The sequence below is a fragment of the Typopeltis vanoorti genome, chromosome 5 (assembly GCF_054136105.1).
Source record: "Typopeltis vanoorti isolate ZY-2024b chromosome 5, IOZ_Tvanoo_1.0, whole genome shotgun sequence".
NCBI lineage: Eukaryota > Metazoa > Arthropoda > Arachnida > Uropygi > Thelyphonidae > Typopeltis > Typopeltis vanoorti.
In genome coordinates, this window is record NC_143553.1 from 69,605,263 (window position 1) to 69,627,481 (window position 22,219).

The 22,219-nt window shown below is 36.9% G+C and overlaps 1 protein-coding gene across 5 annotated transcripts in view; it reads right to left on the reverse strand.

Moving 5' to 3' along the window:
- The window catches only part of LOC150106507 (uncharacterized), a 123,830-nt gene that overhangs the window by 37,242 nt on the left and 64,369 nt on the right, over positions 1 to 22,219 (reverse strand). For all 5 annotated transcript variants that reach the window (XR_016548310.1, XM_090392507.1, XM_090392505.1 and 2 more), the window contains exon 7: positions 14,551 to 14,726. Coding sequence is in view for 4 of the 5 variants with exons in the window: in XM_090392507.1 (XP_090248633.1) it covers positions 14,551 to 14,726 (176 nt within the window). In the remaining variant the exon portion in view is untranslated. The remainder of the gene's footprint in view (positions 1 to 14,550; positions 14,727 to 22,219) is intronic.

Genomic DNA, 22,219 nt, shown 5'->3' on the forward strand with positions numbered 1-22,219 from the left:
CAATTGCATAAAATTTTAAACCATCACATATATGATGCAATATAATAATATCCAAGTGTTGTATAATATTACTATGGACTGGTAGCCTTTGCAAAATTTTTCTAGGGGGGGGGGGAGAAGAAAGTCCACAAGATCTGATTTTTCCAAAGGATGGGTCCAGACATTATGGTTGTTTACACAGATCTCTACTAAATTAGAGAAGTATATCTTAAGGACTGGAGAGGAAATACCAGCAGTTCTTCTGGAACCTTTTCCTGTATTATAATAGATTTAGTTTAATTTTCAACACTTTTCCTGTATTATCTAAGTGTTGTGAACAATAATTACTGTAGTATTTTTTTAAAACTTGCATTTTGAAACCTGTAGCTCAGATTCTTTTAGTTTTTATTACATGCAGAGAGAAAACTTTATGGCATTACATGTGCACACACAACATTTAATTTCTATTTTTTTAGCTTCCAAAATGAATCAGATCAAGTGGGAAGTGATGTGGAAGAGCAGGAGAGTAAGACAGGAGAAACTAAAGAGGTAGTTATGAATGGGGAAGTGAGTGGTATGAGTATAGAAAATGAGAGAATGGGTGTGCAAGAGGAGTAGGGAAACAGGGAGGCTCAGGGTGGACAGGGGTACACAGACCGAGAAAGGTGGATGTTCCAAGAGGAGGTGAGAGCATGTGTAGACAGGAAAGGAATAGGATGACCTGGGATCAAGAGGAAACAGTTGGTAAAATGAATAAGCAGAAAGGGAAATGGCTCCAGTCAAGCATGGAGAGATCACATCGAGTGAGTGGTATCGGTGGAACCAACTGTAGATCCAGAAATGAGCTGTTATGTTTGTATACAAGTGTTAGAAGTATAAGAAACGGTTGCACTAATTGTGTCTGTTCACCCAAAGATTGTTGGAATAAGGGAGACACGGTTGGAAGAGGACGACATCCTGACAGGAATAGAGATGGAAGGGTATGATGTGTTTCGTGAGGATAGAAGTGGTAAAAAGGGAGGAGGTGCTATTGATGATAGAGAAAGAGTTATGTGCATACAAAGTAGATATGCAAGAGGGAAATAGTGCCAGTGGTTTTGAGGCAGTATGGTGTGAGATAGAGGTGAATGGAATCAAATACTTGGTTGGATGTTGTTATAGAGCAAGGTAATGTGGATGGTGGTGATAATGAAATGTATCATCAAGTAGCCAAGCAAATAAGAAAAAGGTGATCATTATGGGCGATTTTAATTATGGCAATATAGACTGGAACGATGAGATAGCAACTTGAAGTAAAGAAAATGAGTTTCTTGAGTTTTTGAGGGATAATTACCTCAGATAGCATGTAACAGAGGGCAAGCGAGGATTGAGGGTCTTGGATTTGGTCATCTCATCAGAGAATGCAATTATAAATGAGGTGTAAAATCACCCACTGATTGGAGAGAGTGACCATGAGGTGATTACCGGGGTGGTTGCCAGCAGTGTGAGAACCTCTGTGAGAACCTCTGTGAGAAAAGGATATATATGGAACTACAAGGGCGGGGGGGGGGGGGGGTGATTATGAAGAGCTCAGGAGACAGCTTGCTGGTGTAGCATGGAATGAGGAGTTAGCTGGAAAAGAGATCAATGCAGCTTGGGCGATTTTCAAAAATTATCTAGTAGATGCAATGTCTAAATGTATTCCAAGGGTGAGAAGGTTAAATAAGGTAGATGCGAGATGAATGAATAAAGATATTAAGTATGCGATACAGAGAAAAAGGGCATTGTGAAGGCAGCATAAGAGAAGTGGAAATAACCAATTCCATGAGGTCTACATAGACCAGGCAAGGAGGGTGACTTGGTTGGTAATGGTAGCTAAAGAGAGGTATGAACAGCAGGTTAGCTAATGAAGCCAAAAAGAATCCTAATAAGTTCTTTCGATATGTAGCCAGCAAAAGAAAGAATGATTAATGAAAGAAAGGATGTTGCAGAATGTGTGGTGGAGATACTTAATGAGCAGTTCATAAAGGTATTTCAATCTTGTAAATGTGACTTTATGGAGAGATTGAGAGCAGTTGATGATGGGGAGGAGAGACTGACTGTAAGTGAGCATGAGGTGTATGAGGAGTTGAGCAAATCAGATGTTAATAAGGCTGTGGGACTTCATAATATATCACTACATATTCTGAAGGAATGGGTCAGGGAGTTGACACCTTCCTTGACATATTTTTTTAATATGAGTCCTGCACTCGGACAAGTTCCTAAGGAGTGGAAGGATGGCAAGATTGTGCCACTTCATAAGGGAGGTGATCGAACTCAAGCATCAAACTATAGGCCTATCTGTGCGTCAGGTGTTGTTGTTAAGTTGTTGGAGAAGCTTCTGAGAACTAGGATCCAGAATTGGGTTGACAGCATTGGTATTATCTTTGATGGACAACATGGATTTGCTAAAGGGAGGTCATGTTTTAGTAATCCACTTACTTATTACAATAAAGTGACTGCCTCCTTGGAGAGAGAAGGATACACAGTAATATACTTGGATTTTGCAAAGGCTTTTGATAGAGTACCTCATGATAAGTTGACAGTCAAACTAGAGCAGATGGGGTTGGATATTAGATTAGTGTGCATTGGATTGGAGACTGGCTATCTGATAGGTATCAACAAGTTGTGTATGGAGGAGCGATATCCAGGAAAAGGAAAGTCACTAGTGGAGTGTCTCAAGGGTCTGTTTTTAGGGCCATTACTGTTAAATTTATATATTAATGATATTGGTGAAGATTTGGATGGAGATATTCAGTTGTTTGCAGATGATGCAAAGTTGGGACGAACCATGAAGAGTAGAGAAGATGTTGTGGTTTTACAAGAAGACTTGAATAAATTGAGTAATCGACTGCCACACCTTCCGCACTACAGGCATTATGGTCTGGGGAGCCATAGCCTCTGATAGCCTATCACCCCCTCGTTGTGGTACGTGGCGTATTGACGGGGAAGAGGTATGTGGACATCGGCTCCACGTTCTCCCATTCCTGACCAGGATACCAGGAGCGCTATACCAGCAGGATAATGCCCGTCCTTACATGGCTCGGGTTTCTCAGGCATGCCTACGTCGTGTACAGACACTTCCATGGCCTGCCCGCTCCCTGGACTTGTCCCCTATCGAGCATGTTTGGGAGCAGCTGAAATGCCAGCTCCCACCATGCCGCAATATCCAGGATTTGGAGCACAGCATCCAACACGTGTGGGCCATTCTGCTGCAGGACTCTGACATCAGGCGTCTGTTCACCACCATGCCAGACCATATTGCAGCATGTAACGCCGCACGAGGTGGTGCAACGCGCTATTGATGATGACTGGATTGCGTATCACAGGTCCCTTTGTGATTGTCCTTCAGCTCTGTTTTTGCCATCATGTGCATCACTCAGCTGTATTTACACCAATAAAATTTCAGTTGAATCCTATGCTTCGTTCTTGGTGCGCTAATTTCTTTGTTCGTGTGTGTATATTTTGCTGTAATTATTATTATTTTTTTATTTTTTTTATTTTTAAGCCCACCATCTGACATCTACTAAATGTCTTTAGGTGCTATTTTCTGAAGGTGATGACACCAATTCTGAAATATTACCTTAAAAATTAATACTTTGTCATAACAGAATAATGGGGGGGGTGCATGTCTTTTGCTTTGGACTCCAAGCTCAAGGAGAGATCAGTCTGTGATGCCACTGGAGTCCAAAGCAAAAGTAATTAATCTATAGGAAAAAGAAAAAATAATAAGTAATTTAAATACAATAGTGAGGATATTTGGTAACATAACTTATCAAAACTGGGAAAGTTTGAGGAGTTGTTTAAATTCAACTGATGAGTCATAGCCTCACAACTCTTCACAAACTTTCTAAAAAATGGCATTTACCTAGTGTCTTGTTCCAATGGACCCCATGTTAAAAGGTATAACATGAATTGCAAGGCCTGATTAAAACTCTCTCGCCTGTGTAGTCCTGTGGAAATGGTATTTGCTTCCATAGATTTAGACTGACAGAAGAACAAGTTTCATGTTTCATCCTACTTGCCAACTTGGAGGAATATTTTTTAGACCTTTTTACAGCTGGTTCTTGAACAATCAGGGCCGGTTTTACCAATAGGCGAACCTAGGCAATTGCCTAGGGGCGCTAAGACTTCAGGGCTCCAGATTTTGCTACATAGTTAGGGGGAAAATTACAACCTTCGAAAAAATTAGTAAAACCCCTTGATTAATAATAAAAAACTGAAACAAGTCAAGCTGTCCTGGTGCTTGCTCGCTGGTAATCCTACATTATTTTCGCCTTTCTCTATTTCTTTCTTTATTATTTTTTATAAATATCCACATGTGAGCCTGTGTAGCTCAATGGATGTGGCGTTTGCACACCACGTCACTTGACTGCACGAAGAAAGACTTTGATTTGAATCTAGTCGTTGACTAGAGGAAATTTTTCTAAGCCTTTTTTCGACCAGTTCCCGAGTTAGTCGATCTCTAGCACGGGCAAGTGGGTTTTTTCTCCCGTAAACTCAAGAAAATTGGCCATAGAACCCACATTATTTCAGACATTAAAAATATATTATGTTAGGGTTAGGGACCATGAGATGGCAGCACTTGTTGAGCCATCTTTCTTCACTGCATGCCTCTTAATTAGTAATAGCCTTAGGCCAGCTATCTCTGATTGGCTGCCAGTGGAGATTGAACTGCCCACTCGGTCTCCAAAAGTTAGATAGGGCAAAACAGCCTCACCTACTCCCTCCTATATGGGAATAAAAAGGCGTTAGCTGATTATTATTTTTTTCATATCCACATGTGCAGGCATACGTGTGCTTGTGTGATATGAGAAAAATATATAGAGAGATACAATGTATAGGGGCATCAGATACTCTCGGACTGGCCCTGTGAACAATCAATCTTTAGCAAAGACAAGCAGGGTTTTTCTTTCTGAAAACTAGAGATTTTAATCCTGCAACAAGACCCACTGTAGAACTAGCAAGCACTATTTCCAACACTAATACATAGTGTTAGGGACTATAAGTACAACTGCTTACTGTACTCTCCTTCTCCTCAGATGCCTATAAAACTGTTGATAACCTTCTACCAGATATTGGTGATGACTAAGGATGGAGATTTGTTACTTACTGATCTTCAAAAAAGTTAGTCAGGTCTAAATGGCCTTGCCTACTCCTTTTGGGGAATAATAAAATGCAGTAGAAAATAAAGCATTCAAAGTCTCAGAAATTAAAAGAGAGAGAGAGAGAGAGAGTGTGTATGTGTGTGTGTGTGTCATAGCCAAACTACTAGTCTGTCTATAATATGAAAGAGCACACCAACACAGGTCCTGATATATTCTTTCTGAGAGGGTAGAAACACTATCATCTTATGAACAGAATAGGAGACCTACAACCTTTGCAGTATATAAAACTTAAGAGAGCTGTTCTAAACAGAAACCCTAGAAATGTTCTCTTGAGGAGAATGGAAGTTATGATTGATCACTATCTTAGATAACAAAATCCTAGCTGTAACCATTAGAGAAGAAAGCAGATTTAATATGCAGTAGTTTCTTTGCAAAAGAGTTTCAGTGGATGTGTGCATGATGTATCAAGGTTTTGATAGCATCAAATTTCTGGGAAGTGGCACCAATGTATCTCTCTTTATTAGTTTTCTTTCAGCAGACTGAAAACTACAGACTTAGGTTTTCATAAGATAAGAACATCTAGGAAAGGAAGGTTACTGCTGACTTTCACTTGTAGAAGCAATTTGATTCTTGGACAGGCATTTCCGTTTACTTAAAGTGTTTTCTATGAAATTAAGATTGTAACTGAATATAAACTTAGCTGAACTCCACATTACTAACTGGTTGTTTAGATTGTATGTATGTATGTATGCTGAAAATGATGCTGTTAGTTTAAATTAAACTTGCCAAGAAATTATAATCTTGTTTAATCGAACTATAATACTATTAGTTTCACTCTCTCAATGGTCAAACAGATCATGCTAAACACTAAAACAGTTTAAACTTGGGTTGACCATTATCAAGAACCCATTTTGTGTAAACCAGTATTGTAAGAAGTAAATGTTCAATTTATTTCTTATTCAATAGATTTTTCATCATCATCAAATTCCTGACATGTACTCTCAAGGGATGTACAGGATATGATAGTACTACTTGAAAAATTTACATCATTACTAACTTCCTATCTACAATTTTCTTCCAAATCAGTGTGTTACCTAACATTTTCAGATCTTATATTTCTATCTTCTACGGCACTTTTTATCATATCAATTCGCCTATATCTTGATCTTTCTCTTGGTCTTTTTCCTTCCAACCTGGCAGAGAACACTTGTTTTGCTAATCTTTCCTCTCTGTTTCTATCTAAGTGACCATACCATCTGAGATTAGCTCTGCTAACACATTCCTGGATGCTAACAATGTCAAATTCTTTACTAATATTCTCATTTTTAATATGATATTGCCATTAATGTCATTTGTTCATACTCCAAATCTTTCTCAGGACTCTCATATCTGCAGTCTCTAGTCTCTGGAAAGTGTTTTACTTCTAACCCGGGCTCTCAGATCCATAAGTTAAAATTGGTTTGAACACTGTCTTGTATACAGCTAATTTAATGTTTTGACTAATTCCTCTCTTATTCCATATAAATTTATTCAGTTGACTTTCTACCATATTAGCTTTGTTGATTGTATTGTCTATTTCCATATTTAAATTTCCATCTTCACTAAAAATCGTGCCTAAGTAGCTGAAATGTGGAACTCAGTAGTGCAGCCCCAAGACTTTTATACTGCCATACTTGAGCATTTCTTGTCAAATATCATCTATTCTGCTGCCTTATCACATTTCAGACTTTTGATGGCTTTTTCTACTTCAAATATGGATGTGTATTCCAGATTGCACGTCTGTTGAGTGTTTTTTGCCACTGTACTATCATTGATTGTTTCATTTAGCAATTTTTTGAAGGAATTACTCCATACATCAAGAATATCTTTTTCACCAGTTTTCATGTCACCTTTATCATCTCTATTTCTTTTACAGCACTCTTTCCTCCATTTGTGAACTGCTTCAACGACCTCCAGAATATCTTGCCACCTTCTTGATATTTATTTTCTATGTTCTTACCAAAGTCTTCCCATGACTTTTGTTTAGCTAGTTTTACACAGTTTTAGCTTTCTTCATTTGTCTCTATATTCTCTAAGAGCACAAGCTGACTTATTTGCCAAGAACGTTTGATATGCTTTCTTCTTTTCCTTCACTGCCTTTTAACTTCCTGTGTCCATCCACCATGGAGTTCTAATTTTTTCTATCCTAGCAAACACCTTCACCACATGTCTCTTTGGCTCAATCAATCAATGTTTTCTTCAGGGCCTGCCACTGAATCTCCAAGGTTTGGTTCCTGTTCTCAAACTCTTTCGTTTTTTTCTTGAATAATGTTTGTGTATTTTAGTCTACAGCTCACATCTGAGAGCTGCTCAACTTTTATTCACTTTGAAAACTTTCTTACACGTTCTTCTTTTCGATATTAAATTCCATTTTATCCTGCTCAAGAATAAATGGTGATCACTTCCAATTTCAAATCCTCTGTACACTCTAGTGTCCTGCACCAGAGAGAAATCATCACTATCAACAATAACATAGTTAATGCGACTTTTCTTATTCCTTGCCTCTTCTCTCCATGTTAATTTGTGCACATTTTTATGTTGGAACGTATTAGTAATAACCAGTCCATGTCGTGTTGGATTCCTGCTCAACAGGAATCCAACAGGTATTTGCCATTATTATTAACTTTGCACTTTTCTCCAAATTTTCCCAAAATATTTTTGTATGTCTGACAATCATTTCCTTTTCTGCTATTTAGATCCCCAACAAGGACCAACTTTTCATTTTTGATTATGTCAGTTGCTTTCTCTAAAGCCTCAAAAAATCCCTCCACTTCTACCTTAGTAGAAGTAGTATTCTTCTAGTAAGGGCTAATCTTCCAAGATTAGCCTGGCCGGCTAATCTTGGAAGTTTTTTCACTTGGTTAGACTATAAATTATATATTTAGTTTAATCCTTTATCTAAGTGTAAGCAAACAAAGTTTGCACCTGAAGTATCTTTAGGACTGGGGCAACTCGTGGCAAAGGTGGACTGACTTCACATCGCTTGCCTTAGTATCCCATAATGCAAAGCACATGTATAATGTGCTTTGCACTATGGGATAGTGCACTTTGCAATCCTTGCAGACATGTATAATGCTATGCATCATGGGAAGGGTCACTACCCAGACTGGTTTCAACCTTTATTGAGGTCTCTTCGGTGGGAGCCAGACCCAGAGGTGATACCAAGGTTGAAGCAATGCAGAAGTCATATTTCCATATACCAGTTGCCAAAAGGTGTCACACCTTATTATTAAATTACTCTGGATTAGAGAAAGATGTTGGAAGTTTTTTCACTTGGTTAGATTATAAATTATATATTTAGTTTAATCCTTAATCCAAGTGTAAGCAAACTTTGTTTAAAAAAGTGCAGACGCGATAATCTCATTCCAACCTTTGCAAAACTGAAGGAAGTCATCAAATCTCCAGGTGCCAATAAAATCTATCAAAAAGCAAGCCATTCCTTACTACTCAATCAGTTATGAGTTTCTAAGCATGAATTAGCAACAAACGATTTAAATATTACAGAACTAGAAACAGACTTGTCAAATACGTTAAATCAAGAATTCTACAATTAATTATAACTGTCTCAAAGAATTCAGGAAAAAAAGCTTTTGATAAAAGCAATAGTGTTCTACATAATAAATACCTTAATCTACTAAATCGATCAAAAAAGATCACTAACAAATTACCAATGGAAAAATGGGTAGTCAATTTATCTAACCGTCCACTAACAACGGACGAATTAAATGTTCTAGCAAGAGGCCATAAATTTGGGATTTCACCAAAATGTTTCCCATATTTAGACTTCATACATAATATAGAAAGAAACGTCAACCATCTCTCCAGTATTGAAGCTAACATACTTCGTTTTGAGGTAGCTAAAGTGATCTATAATGCCAAACCTTCGGAATTAAATATCCCACCATCAGCATTGAAAGTTATTATATCCTTAAAACGTAATAAAAACATAATCATTACCAGAGCTGATAAAGGAAACACCACTGTGATTCTTGATGCAAATTCATATGACCAAAAAATGAATTTACTTCTTCGAGATCGTAATACTTATGCCAAATTGGATTATGATCCTACAAAACGTCAACTCAGAAAATTAAATAAGCTACTTAATGAAACTTCCTCCTTAGATGAAGAAACAATCAAAAAACTTAAGACATACCATGCAGACCTCCTAGAATTTATGGCTTATCTAAGCTACACAAAACTAATGTTCCACTCAGACATGTCGTAGACTGTATCAGCAGTCCAACTTACAAGTTATCAAGATTCTTATCTAACCTTCTCCGGCCACTCAGTCTCTACAATCAAAAATTCTACAGAGTTTCACACAAAAATGTAAGACATTCAATTGTCAAAAACTGACTTGTGAACATTCCCCATAAAGAAACAATAGAATTACTAACTCAAAAATTTCTGTCCGATATAGCTGAATTGTTCAAATTTGTTATTGCATCAGGTTACTTCACCTGGAAAGGTCAAATTTACAAGCAAGAAGAAGGAACAGCAATGGGATCTCTTTTATCACCAAATCTAGCAAACTTGTTTCTAGAACACCTTGAAGAAAAAATATTCACTTTTGAACCCAAACCAAAAATTTGGTTAAGATATGTCAACGATATTTGCAGTCTGGGATCATCCCGAACACGAATTACAACTGTTTCTAGATAAAATTAATCTTCTTCATCATCGTATTAACTTTACGTTAGAAAAAGAATCTCCACAGGGTATCTCCTTTTTGGATTTACACATTTGAAGAAAAGAAGATAGTTCCATTGCCACGTCTGTGTTTCGCAAGTCTACATTCTCAGGTCACTACATTCACAATTCTTCCACTCATCATCCATCTCAGAAATCTGGCATTTTTAAATCACTAGTTTTCAGGGCACACAAATTCTGCTCCTCTGAAGAATCTCTAAACCAAGAATTAGAAGTAATCAAAAATACAGCCATCCTAAGTGGATATAATCCTAAAACAACTCAAAAAATCATCAGTCACTTTCTCACACATCAAACCAGACAAGAAGTCCATAGGATTCCCATACCTTATGTCTAAGGCATCTCCGAACATCTTTCTAAAATTATGAAGAAATACAATTTTGCCACTACTTACAAACCTATCAACCAAATTTACAACTTGTTACCTTCTCCTAAGGACAAACTCTCACCTTTGATGTTGCCTGGTGTTTATGAGATTCCATGCTCATGCAAATTGTCTTACTTTTCACAGACAGGTAGGTCTGTTCAGAAACACATCTTGGAACAACAAGACCACATTCGTTTTTTTAAACTGCAGAAATCTGGCCTCTCTCAACATGGAATTGAAAATTCAAGCCATAGGATCCATTGGGAAAAGTCTAAACTTTTACATAGATCTTTATATAAACACGGACGTTTTTTGAGTTGCGGTTTAAATTTGGTCTGTGTGGTAGGGCTTCAGAATTTTCTGAAGCCCTACCACACAGACCAAATTTAAACCGCAACAACGTTCTTACTATTCCTAAAGTATGGTACATTGTCATACAAAATTGTGTAAAATAATTATTATTAGTTTTTTTTTTTTTTTAACTTCTGTAACACGTTACGCATGTTTAATGAGATTCTATTGTAATCATGCACCCTAACTGTATGTTATTTCTATTATTGTTTAAACTACTGTACTAATGATGTCCTAAGATACTTAGGATGAAATATTTACAATTAAATAATTTTCACTTTGGTTAATACGTGTATTTCTTTTAATTAGAGATAGAAGAGCTGTGACTCCATTGTATAAATCCCTGATCAGACCACACCTGGTCTGCTTTGCTCAGATTTAGCCCCAGAATTTGAAGGGGATAAATTAACTTTGGAAAGAGTACAAAGGCAGATAACAAAAATGATATCAGGACTGTACAATGTTAGTTGTGAGGAGAGACTAAGGAAATGTGGACTGCAAAGCTTGGTAGATAGAAAGGGAGGTGATATGATTGAAACATTTAATTGTTGAAAAGTAGTTAGAGAGTTGACACTAGGGAGTTCTTTCATATGGTACAACAAGGAGCAAGGATCATCCATGGAAGTTGTGAAAGAAAGTTATGAGGAGAGGAGTGGTTTTTTTGCAGGGAGGGTGGTCGAACTGTGGAATGCATTTCCTGATAGGGTAGTGAGAGCACAAACAGTGAATGAGTTCAAGGAATGGTATGATAGACTGGTTTAGGATGGCCTAGCACAATGAGTCTTGTGACTCTATGGGGATCGTGAATGATGATAATAACCTGTCTCACAGTCACTTATAAGGATATATACTTATTCCAAACTGTGTTTCTCATATGTCTTGGAAAGAAGGAATGAACTGCCTAAAAGTCAACCTACCTTTCCAAACCATCATACTTTCATCAATGCAGAGGTTCCTAAATGGGCAAAACACTTCTGCGGGGTTTTTTTTTTTATCGAGTGTCAATCACATTTTTCAACTTGTACAATCTACAATCTGTCTCCCTTATGGCTGTTTACTGTTATCATAAAATGTGCAGCAGTTGCAGAAGTAGTTGAAATTGACCCAGATTACTAAAATTAGTGTTAATGGTAATAGGTAGGTGGGTTGACTAGTAATCTTTCATTTAATTTTTGTACCATCCACATCATCAAAGCAAAAAAACAAAACAATGCTTGAAGGCATTTACATTCTTTATTTTGGATTTCTCTTTTACCCCACTGTTTATCATAACAAAATCATGATAATTATTAGTCTATGTTGAAATGTTTTTACAAGTTCATTGTTTTGACAATGCATAAAAAAAGGGTATGAAATAATACTAACTACTAACATTGAAGAGTCAATGTCAGTTGACTCTTCATTGACACTGCAGTTATCACTGACATCACTTTTACTTTAATCAAAATCAAACTGTTCTTTCACAAAAATATTTTTTTCCAGGTCCAGTCAGTCCCCATTTTGTGTTTTTTTCATAGAGAACCTTCATTGTCACTTTCGTTGTTGGAGCACAATCACATGGTTATCAGCGACAATGTCATTGGCAGAATTGTTTGTCAAAATTTTTAGCACTGTCAAACACATAACTACATTTATAATCACTAGTTGAATGTTGTTTACTTTCCTCTGAATCCAGCACTCATAATCTAACTTGAGTTGAGTCAAAATATAATCAATTTTCTCAGCAGTAACAGTTATACCTTTCAGTGGGTAGCCATCTTGACTCAAACTATTATTCCAGTCATTGAGAAACCCGTGAAGCTTCTATGGCATAGGAATGAAAAAAATTGGGAAGGTTGCCAAGAGATTGCAGTACCTCCATACAAAAAAAAATCTTGAAAGCCAATGTAAATTTATAGCTTTACTACTGTAATTAAAGTTGATGAACATACATATGTAGGTACTGTTTTGGAGATACAAGCACGGTGGTATATTTGGAGAGCATTTCTGCTTAAAGTTTTTTTTAAAAGAACTCCTTGAGTATTACTGCTCAAGTTAAGGAGTTCTTTAAAAAAGGAACTCCTTAACTCCTGCAATAGAGTAAGACTATATGTTAATAATAGTTAAACAACTCTCTACTTTTCTACTCATGGAAGATATATACTGCACACACTTAAGAAAAAATATTGTATTGGGTTTTGAAAATCATGGTTTGTTTAGAGAAAATTTTACATAGCTGATCTTGAAATTGTCTTGGTTCAGATTGAAGTACTGTAATCATTTTAGCAAAATCTATAGGCTAGTTATTCAATTTCATCAAAATAAAAATTAATGTATACTTGCTGAATGATAAAAAACTATTCCAAAAATTTGGAAGTTTTTCCACTATTATTCCAGTCATTGAGAAACCTGTGAAGCTTCTATAGTAGCATAGGAATACATGAAAAAATTGGGAAGGTTGCCAAGAGATTGCAGTACCTCCCTACAAAAATTCTAGAAAGCCAATGTAAATTTATAGCTTTACAACTGTAGTTAAAGTTGATGAACATATATATGTTGGTACTGTTTTGGAGATACAAGCAAGGTTATAATATAAATTAAAGCTACCAAGAAATTATATACTTGGTTTAATCCTTTATCCAAGTATAAGCAAACAAAATTTGTGCCTGAAATATTTTCAAGACTGGAGCAACTCATATATAGAGGCCAATGACTTCGCATCACTTGCCTTAGTATCCCATAGGATATGTGCTTTGCATTATGGGATACTAAGGCAAGTGATTCTCGTGGAAAGGCTTAGACGTTGGTTATGCATTTTCACTATATAATTTAAGGAAATTACAACGTACTAGGTTATACATTAAAATTAAATTTTAATATATTTCTATATTTCAGCAACGTCACATTGCCATTTTCAAGAACTTGAGTACAAGACATGTGCACGCAGGCACAACAAACAGTAAGTGAGGAAGAAGTAGGAAGCTCATTATTTCTCCTAAAGTCCTGATGGTGTCCTCTAGCAGGCAATGTTGGTATTCTTGGGCGATTGGGCTGAAGGTCTTCTGATGTAGGTTTCCCAAATTTGAGGAAGTCTCATGCAGCCAAATTTGTGAGGTTTAGATCGTTTCTTAGGGCTGAAGCTGATTCCATGAAAAGCCTTTCATATCTGTATTTGCTACGGTGTATTATCCTGGCTTTCTTCCACCATATTCTATGGCAGGTATCCAGAGCATGGTCAGCAAGACCCGAGTGGCTGTATTGGTGAAACCGGATGTAGTCCTTGTGTTCTGAAATTCTGATATTTGCTGTCCTACTTTGGCCAAACAGGCAGGACAGCAAATATCAGAATTTCAGAACACAAGGACTACATCCGGTTTCACCAATACAGCCACTCGGGTCTTGCTGACCATGCTCTGGATACCTGCCATAGAATACGGTGGAAGAAAGCCAGGATAATACACCGTAGCAAATACAGATATGAAAGGCTTTTCATGGAATCAGCTTCAGCCCTAAGAAACGATCCAAACCTCAACAAATTTGGCTGCATGAGACTTCCTCAAATTTGGGAAACCTACATCAGAAGACCTTCAGCCCAATCGCCCAAGAATACCAACATTGCCCGCTAGAGGGCACCATCAGGACTTTAGAAGAAATAATGAGCTTCCTACTTCTTCCTCACTTAGTGTTTGTTGTGCCTGCATGCACGTGTCTTGTACTCAAGTTCTTGAAAATGGCAACGTGACGTTGCTGAAATATAGAAATATATTAAAATTTAATTTTAATGTATATCCTAGTACGTTGTAATTTCCTTAAATTATATAGTGAATAAGGCAAGTGATGTGAAGTCATTAGTCTCTATATGTGAGTTGCCCCAGTCCTGAAAATACTTCAGGCACAAATTTTGTTTGCTTACTGCATAAAGGATTAAACCAAGTATATAATTTCTTGGTATCTTTAAGTTATTTTAAAAATTTGTTATAATGTCATGTAACTTACCTCTACTGCAAAGCATAATGCTCTTCCCATTATGAGAATCCCCAAAATAGTATACTGTACGCTGCCAAAGGGATGTGATAATATAGAAGGGATAATATCCAGTTTAATGATATGGAGCCAGACTGGTAACCCATGCAAACCAGTAATAACCAGTATGCCTGGTGGTGTGTTGAAATCTAAAAAAAATACAATATTTGTCATTTTTTTAATAAGTTCATAATGTTTACTTTATATTATACTGTTACATTTTATAGAAAAAAGCATATACTATGTAGAAAAAAGAAAAATAGTTCATCATAGTCTCTTCATAGTTACATTATAAATACTCAATGATAATGACACAGTGTATTTGCACATCTCATCAGGTGATTTACTAATTTGTTATTTCACATGAAATTCTGAGTTATATTTAACAACAAACCTATATAGAGTCAACAGATTCAGTGTAGATCTTACTCAATTCCATGAAACATCATGGAAAAAATTATCATTCCTATTACCTATTGAACCACAAATTCTCTCAGACCTTTAACTTTCACAGCACAATCTGGCATCATTCCACTTCCCTGCCATATCTCTTGTAAAAGTTATTCCTCACTCTAATATTTATCATAGCTCATGAGGCAAGCATAGTGGCTGTGTGTAAGAAGAGCTCTGGATTCAGATAAGTTATTCTTGAAATAATTAATTGTATATGAGTGTTTGTTTGAGTAAGAGCTGCTATAAAAGTTGTGCACTACTAGTATTATTAGTGGGTGGGATATTTTGTCTAAACTTAATTACAAATTCGTTGTTATTAGACCTCAGCGTAGTAACCGACAGAGGAAAAATGGCAGCAGCTTTGTCACTGCATGACTTTAACTTTGACTTCAGTCGTTTTTGTGAAGTGCGAGGTGTGCTACATGTACTCCTTTGATTACATAGATGATTTGTGGATATTTAGGGTGGATGGAAGGAGGGTGTATGTGAAGTGTGAGCTAAAAGAGGATTTGATGAGTGCTAATATGAATTTGATGACAAAAAATGTTAGTAGTGAGAATGTCGCGGGAAGAATGAGTGGCTCGTTTGAAAGAGAAGGATAGTGTGAAAGAAAGGCGAAAAATTGTTAAAAAATCATTGAAAAAGAAAACGAGTGATTTGAAAACCATAATGGATGGTAAAAAAGGACGAAAGTGATACGAATGTGGCGAAAGGCAACCAAATTGAGAGAACTAATGAAACTAGAAATAGTGTGACGCAAGGTTCGCAAGTTGGAAAAATCAAAGGAATGAATGAAATTGGAAATAGCATGACGCAAGGTTCGAAAGTTGGAAAAATCAAAAGAATGAATGATAGCATAAGTTGGACGCATGGACCAAAAGTTCAGAAACTCAAAAGGATGAATAAGAGTGAAAGTGTGAAGCAGAGGTCGAGACTGAAAATTAGAAAGATTGAATGACAGAGAGAATGTGATGAAAGATTTGAAAGTTGAGTTGGGTAGGATGAGGCAAGAGATGAAATGGATGCAGAATGAAATTAAGAAAATTCGGGTGAAAAGAATTAAAACAAATCATGTTGGTATGAAAGAGGTAACGAAAGATGAGCGAGTGGCATTGTATGGAGACTCCATTATTAAAGGTTTCCTGGATGAAAGGATGCACAAGGTATGTTTTCCAGGCAGTAAAATGAGTAGAGTTATTGAGGCATTGGATATGAGGAGGGAGAGAGCAAAGGAGTTGATGGTTTTAGTAGGTCAAGAGTTTGAAAATTAGAATGACAGAGAGAATGTGATGAAAGATTCAAAAGTTGTGTTGGGTAAGATAAGGCAAGAGATGAAATGGATGCAGAAAATTAAAAAAATTCGGGTGAAAATGATTAAAACAAATCATGTTGGTACGAAAGAGGTAACGAAAACTGAGCGAGTGGAGTTGTATGGTGACTCAATTATTAAAGGTGTGCTGGATGAAAGGATGCACACGGTATGTTTTCCAGACAGTAAAATGAGTAGAGTAATTGAGGCATTGGATATGAGGAGAAAGAGAGCAAAGGAGTTGATGGTTTTAATTGGTGCTAATGACTTGACAGAGGAAAAAGAGCATGTCAGAATGGATATCAGAAGAATACTTAGATGGATAAAAGAGAATAGTGTGATAGGAAGGATAGTAAGCTTTTTGCCTATGTATGACAGTGGTGAGATGAGGCAGAGAGCAAGGATTATGAATGATATGTTAGCTGAAATGTCTGAGGAGAAAGGAGTACAGTTTATTAATGTGTGGAATGAGTTTGAAGGACGAAGTGAACATAAGAGAGATGGACTGCATTTGAGTGGTTATGGTGTGAGTCACTTGGAGAGACTGCTGCTGGAAGGTAGATATGTGAGTACAGAGAATGAATCAGATCAAGTGGGAAGTGATGCGGAAGAGCAAGAGAGTAAGATAGGAGAGATTGAAGAGGTGGTTATGAATGAGGAAGTGAGTGGCATGAGTATGGAAAATGAGGGAATGGGTGTACAAGAGGAACAGAGAAACGGGGAAGCTCAAGGTAGACAGGGGTACACAGCGTGAGAAAGGTGGATGCTCCAAGAGGATGTGAAAGCATGTGTAGACAGGAAAGGAATGGGATCACTTGGGATCAAGAGGGTTCTAAAACAAATAAGCAGAAACGGAAATGGCCACAGTTAAGCATGGAGAGATCACAACAAATGAGTGGTATCAGTAGAACTAGCTGTAGATCCAGGAATGAGCTGTTGTGTTTGTATACAAATGCTACAAGTGTAAGAAACATGGCAGATGAAATGGTTGCACTAATTGAGTCTGTTCACCCAAAAATTGTTGGAATAAGTGAGACATGGTTAGATGAAGACGACATTCTGACAGGAATAGAGATGGAAGGGTATGATGTGTTTCATGAGGATAGAAGGGGTAAAAAGAGAGGGGGGGGTGCTATTGATGACAGAGAAAGAGTTATGTCCATACAAAGTAGAGGTGCAAGAGGGACATAGTGCTAGTGGTTTTGAGAAAGTATGGTGTGAGATACAGGTGAATGGAATGAAATACTTGGTTGGATGTTGTTATAGACCAGGTAATGTGGATGGTAGTGATAATAAAATGTATATTCAAATTATCCAAGCAAATAAGAAAAGAGTGATCATTATGGGTGATTTTAATTATGGCAATATAGACTGGAATGATGAGATAGCAACTGGAAGTAAAGAAAATGAGTTTTTTGAGTTTTTGAGGGATAACTGCAGACAGTATGTAACAGAGGGCACGCGAAGATTGAGGGTCTTGGATTTGGTCATCTCATCAGAGGATGAGATGACCAAATCATGTATAATGCATAGAATTATACATGTCTGCAAGGAGATGTGCTTTGCATTATGAGATACTAAGGCAAGTGATGTGGAGCTTTATCCACTTTCACCACAAGTTGCCCCAGTCCTAAAGATAATTCAGGTGCAAACTTTGTTTGCTTACGTTTAGATAAAGGATTAAACTAAATATATAATTTATAATTGGTGAGAGTGACCATGAGGTGATTACCTGTGTGGTTGCCAACAGTGTAAGGACCGCTGTGAGAAAAGGGTATATGTGGAACTACAAGGGGGGGGGATTATGAAGAGCTCAGGAGACAGCTTGCAGATGTAGCATGGAATGAGGAGTTAGCTGGAAAAGAGATCAGTGCAGCTTGGGAGATTTTCAAGAACTGTCTAGTAGATGCAATGTCTAAATGTATTCCAAGGGTGAGAAGGTTAAATAAGGTAGGTGTGAAATGGATGAATAAAGGGATTAAGTATGCGATACAGAGAAAAAGGGCATTATGGAGGCAACATAAGAGAAGTGGAAATAACCAATTCCATGACCATTACAAACACCAGGCAAGGCAGGTGACTTGTTAGGAGCAATATCCAGGAAAAGGAAAGTCACCAGTGGTGTGCCTCAGGGGTTTGTTTTGAGGACCATTACTGTTTAACTTTTATATTAATGATATAGATTTGGATGGAGATATTCAGTTGTTTGCAGATGATTTGCAGTTGTTTGTAGAGAAGATTTGGCTTACAAGAATATGTGAATAAATTAAGTGATTGTGCATGGGAATGTGAGTTCAATGTTACAAAATGTAGGGGTTTAAAATTTGGAAAACAAAGATGGGATGTAGAATTTATGCTTTGTGGGGATATATTTACACTTGAATAAAGGATTAAATGAGAATAGAAGTTCAAGCAAAGTAGGTTAACTAGTGCAAAACTGATAATTACTAGTTTTAAAAGAGGTAAACCGTGAGTAGACATAACTATACATAATAAATAACGGAAAAACTCACGTAGAAATATTATTTAATAGTATAATTTTCGCCTGTGTGTCACAGGCATCTTCAGTACAATTAGGCACAAAAATTAAACATTAACTGACAATTCCAAAAAGCGCCACCTAAGTAGCTGGTGTAAGATAACTAAAAAGGTCAATAACTTTCCTAAAAAAAAAAAAAAAAAAAAAAAAAAAAAAAAAAATTAATACAATAAAAAGTTAGGAAAGATTAGCTGATTTGTAAAGTACTATCTCCCATAAAGGGGATAGACGTAAGCCGTCGGATCTGTTTAAGTTAGGAGAATGAAGTAGAGTTTCACATGCTTCTTTATAAAGGCGTTCCATGAGAAACTGACTTTTGTGAAGAACTCTTGTCTTTCTCCAATGAACTCTGTGTCTAGTGAAGATGGCATGTTCTGCAAGTCCAGACTTTTCAGGTTTAAAGTATTCAATATAAGATTGGTGTTCTTCTAGCCGAATGGAGGCAGATCTTCCCGTTTGTCCGAAATAACATAATCCACAAGAGCACGGAATCTGGTAGACACCTGGATGATTAAGATGTGGAAGCTTGTCCTTTGGAGAAGCGAGAAAGGTGGAGATTTTTCTAAACGGTCGAAAGGCAACAAAAATATTCAGTGGTTTTAAAATTTTTGCTATACGTTCACTGATGCCTTGTATATAAGGGATGGTAATGCGCGTTATTTCCTCTGTGTTTGAAGAGGGAGACATATTAAATCTACTCAAAGTTCTTTTAATGAAGCAATTCTTATAGCCATTAGATAGAAAGGAAGAAGTTATATATCGTATTTCTTTCTGTAAAAGATCGTCTGTAGAACAAAAGGAGTGGGCCCGATGAACCAGTGTTTTAATAGTTCCTGCCTTTTGACTGGGATGGTGATGAGATTCCGCATGGATATAATGGCCTGTATGAGTCTTCTTTCTATAAACTGAGAAATGTAGGTTACCATCTGGTTGGCGAAGAATTAGAAGATCTAAAAAGGCTAACTGCTTATTTGATTCTACTTCTAGGGTAAACTTGATCCTAGGATGAAATGCGTTTAACTTATTGAGAAATTGTTGAAGTTCATCAGAAGATACGAAAGAGGTAACGAAAACTGAGCGAGTGGAGTTGTATGGTGACTCAATTATTAAAGGAATCTCATCACCATCCCAGTCAAAAGGCAGGAACTATTAAAACACTGGTTCATCAGGCCCACTCCTTTTGTTCTACAGACAATCTTTTACAGAAAGAAATACGATATATAACTTCTTCCTTTCTATCTAATGGCTATAAGAATTGCTTCATTAAAAGAACTTTGAGTAGATTTAATATGTCTCCCTCTTCAAACACAGAGGAAATAACGGCATTACCATCCCTTATATACAAGGCATCAGTGAACGTATAGCAAAAATTTTAAAACCACTGAATATTTTTGTTGCCTTTCGACCGTTTAGAAAAATCTCCACCTTTCTCGCTTCTCCAAAGGACAAGCTTCCACATCTTAATCATCCAGGTGTCTACCAGATTCCGTGCTCTTGTGGATTATGTTATTTCGGACAAACGGGAAGATCTGCCTCCATTCGGCTAGAAGAACACCAATCTTATATTGAATACTTTAAACCTGAAAAGTCTGGACTTGCAGAACATGCCATCTTCACTAGACACAGAGTTCATTGGAGAAAGACAAGAGTTCTTCACAAAAGTCAGTTTCTCATGGAACGCCTTTATAAAGAAGCATGTGAAACTCTACTTCATTCTCCTAACTTAAACAGATCCGATGGCTTACGTCTATCCCCTTTATGGGAGATAGTACTTTACAAATCAGCTAATCTTTCCTAACTTTTTATTGTATTAATTTTTTTTTTTTTTTTTTTTTTAGGAAAGTTATTGACCTTTTTAGTTATCTTACACCAGCTACTTAGGTGGCGCTTTTTGGAATTGTCAGTTAATGTTTAATTTTTGTGCCTAATTGTACTGAAGATGCCTGTGACACACAGGCGAAAATTATACTATTAAATAATATTTCTACGTGAGTTTTTCCGTTATTTATTATGTATAGATAATTACTAGTATTATGGGAGATTTCACTTTTGCAGCATAATGGATTGGAAAAAGAAGTTGGTGTATAAGAACTATGAAGGAGTTGGGAAGAATGTAGAGTAGAAAAGACTGTTGTGGGTCTACAAGAAGACTTCAATAAAATGAATGATTGGGCATGGGAATGGAGATGCAAGTTCAATGTTACAAAATGTATGGGTTTAAAATTTAGAAAACAAAGATGGGATGTAGAATTTATGCTTGGTGGGGATATATTGTCGGAGGTGGAGGAAATAGGAGATCTCAGGGTGATAGTGGATAAGGATCTGAAATTTAGGGGACACATAGCCAAAATTGTGAAAACAACACAAAGATTTCGGGGAATGATGTGGAGGACACTGATTTGTAGAAGTAGAGAGATTATTGTTCCATTGTATAAGGCTTTGATTAGGCCACACATGAACTACTGTGCCCAGATTTGGTCACCTGGTTTTCAGAAGTACGAAAGGGTCCAGAGGCAATTGACTAATGAAGTTTCTGACCTCTGGAATGTCGAACATGAGGAAAGATTCAGAAGATGCAATTTACAGAGTCTAGTGGATAGGAGGAAAAGAGGAGATATGATAGAGACCTACAAGTTAGTAAGGGGTTATTACAGGATCAATGTTGGAGAGGTTCTACAGAATATAGTGTGAGATCAGGGGAGAACCAGAGGTCATCCCTGGAAACTGTATAAAGAGGGTGTGAGTAAGGGAGTGAGAAGCAGGTTTTTTTCATGCAGAGTTGTGAATGAATGGAAGGCCTTACCTGAGAGTGTGGTGTCTGCAGAGAATTTGAGTGTATTTAAAGCATGGTATGATGAGCTGTGTGTATGATAAAAGGACCTCCCAGATGAGTCTTTGACTCCATGGGGGTCTTGGGTGGTGGTAGTAATAATAATAATAATATCATTATACTCCTTCCAAAAAGAGTCATTCATTCTTTCCCTCCTGCTCTCTACATAATTTTCTTCATATTAATCCTGTAAAATCTCCTCACCAACTCCCTTAATAGTCCTATTATCTATTATGTTATCTCTTTCTCTTTTCTATCTGCAATTTTCCTTTCTTTCACAAGGCATGATTACTGAGATTTAAAGATCACCTTAGTTATTCATCTGTGAACTTTCCTCATCATAACAGAAACCAAATCTGCACACAAAAGTCCATGTGTGGTCTGATAATGACTTTCTACAGATACATCTCTACTTCCTTGTCTCTACTTGCCAGCACTCATCTTATTGTAGCAGCAGTGTACTAAGCAGTCTTTGCTATTCTCGCCATGTACCCTTTGAACTTCACATTTA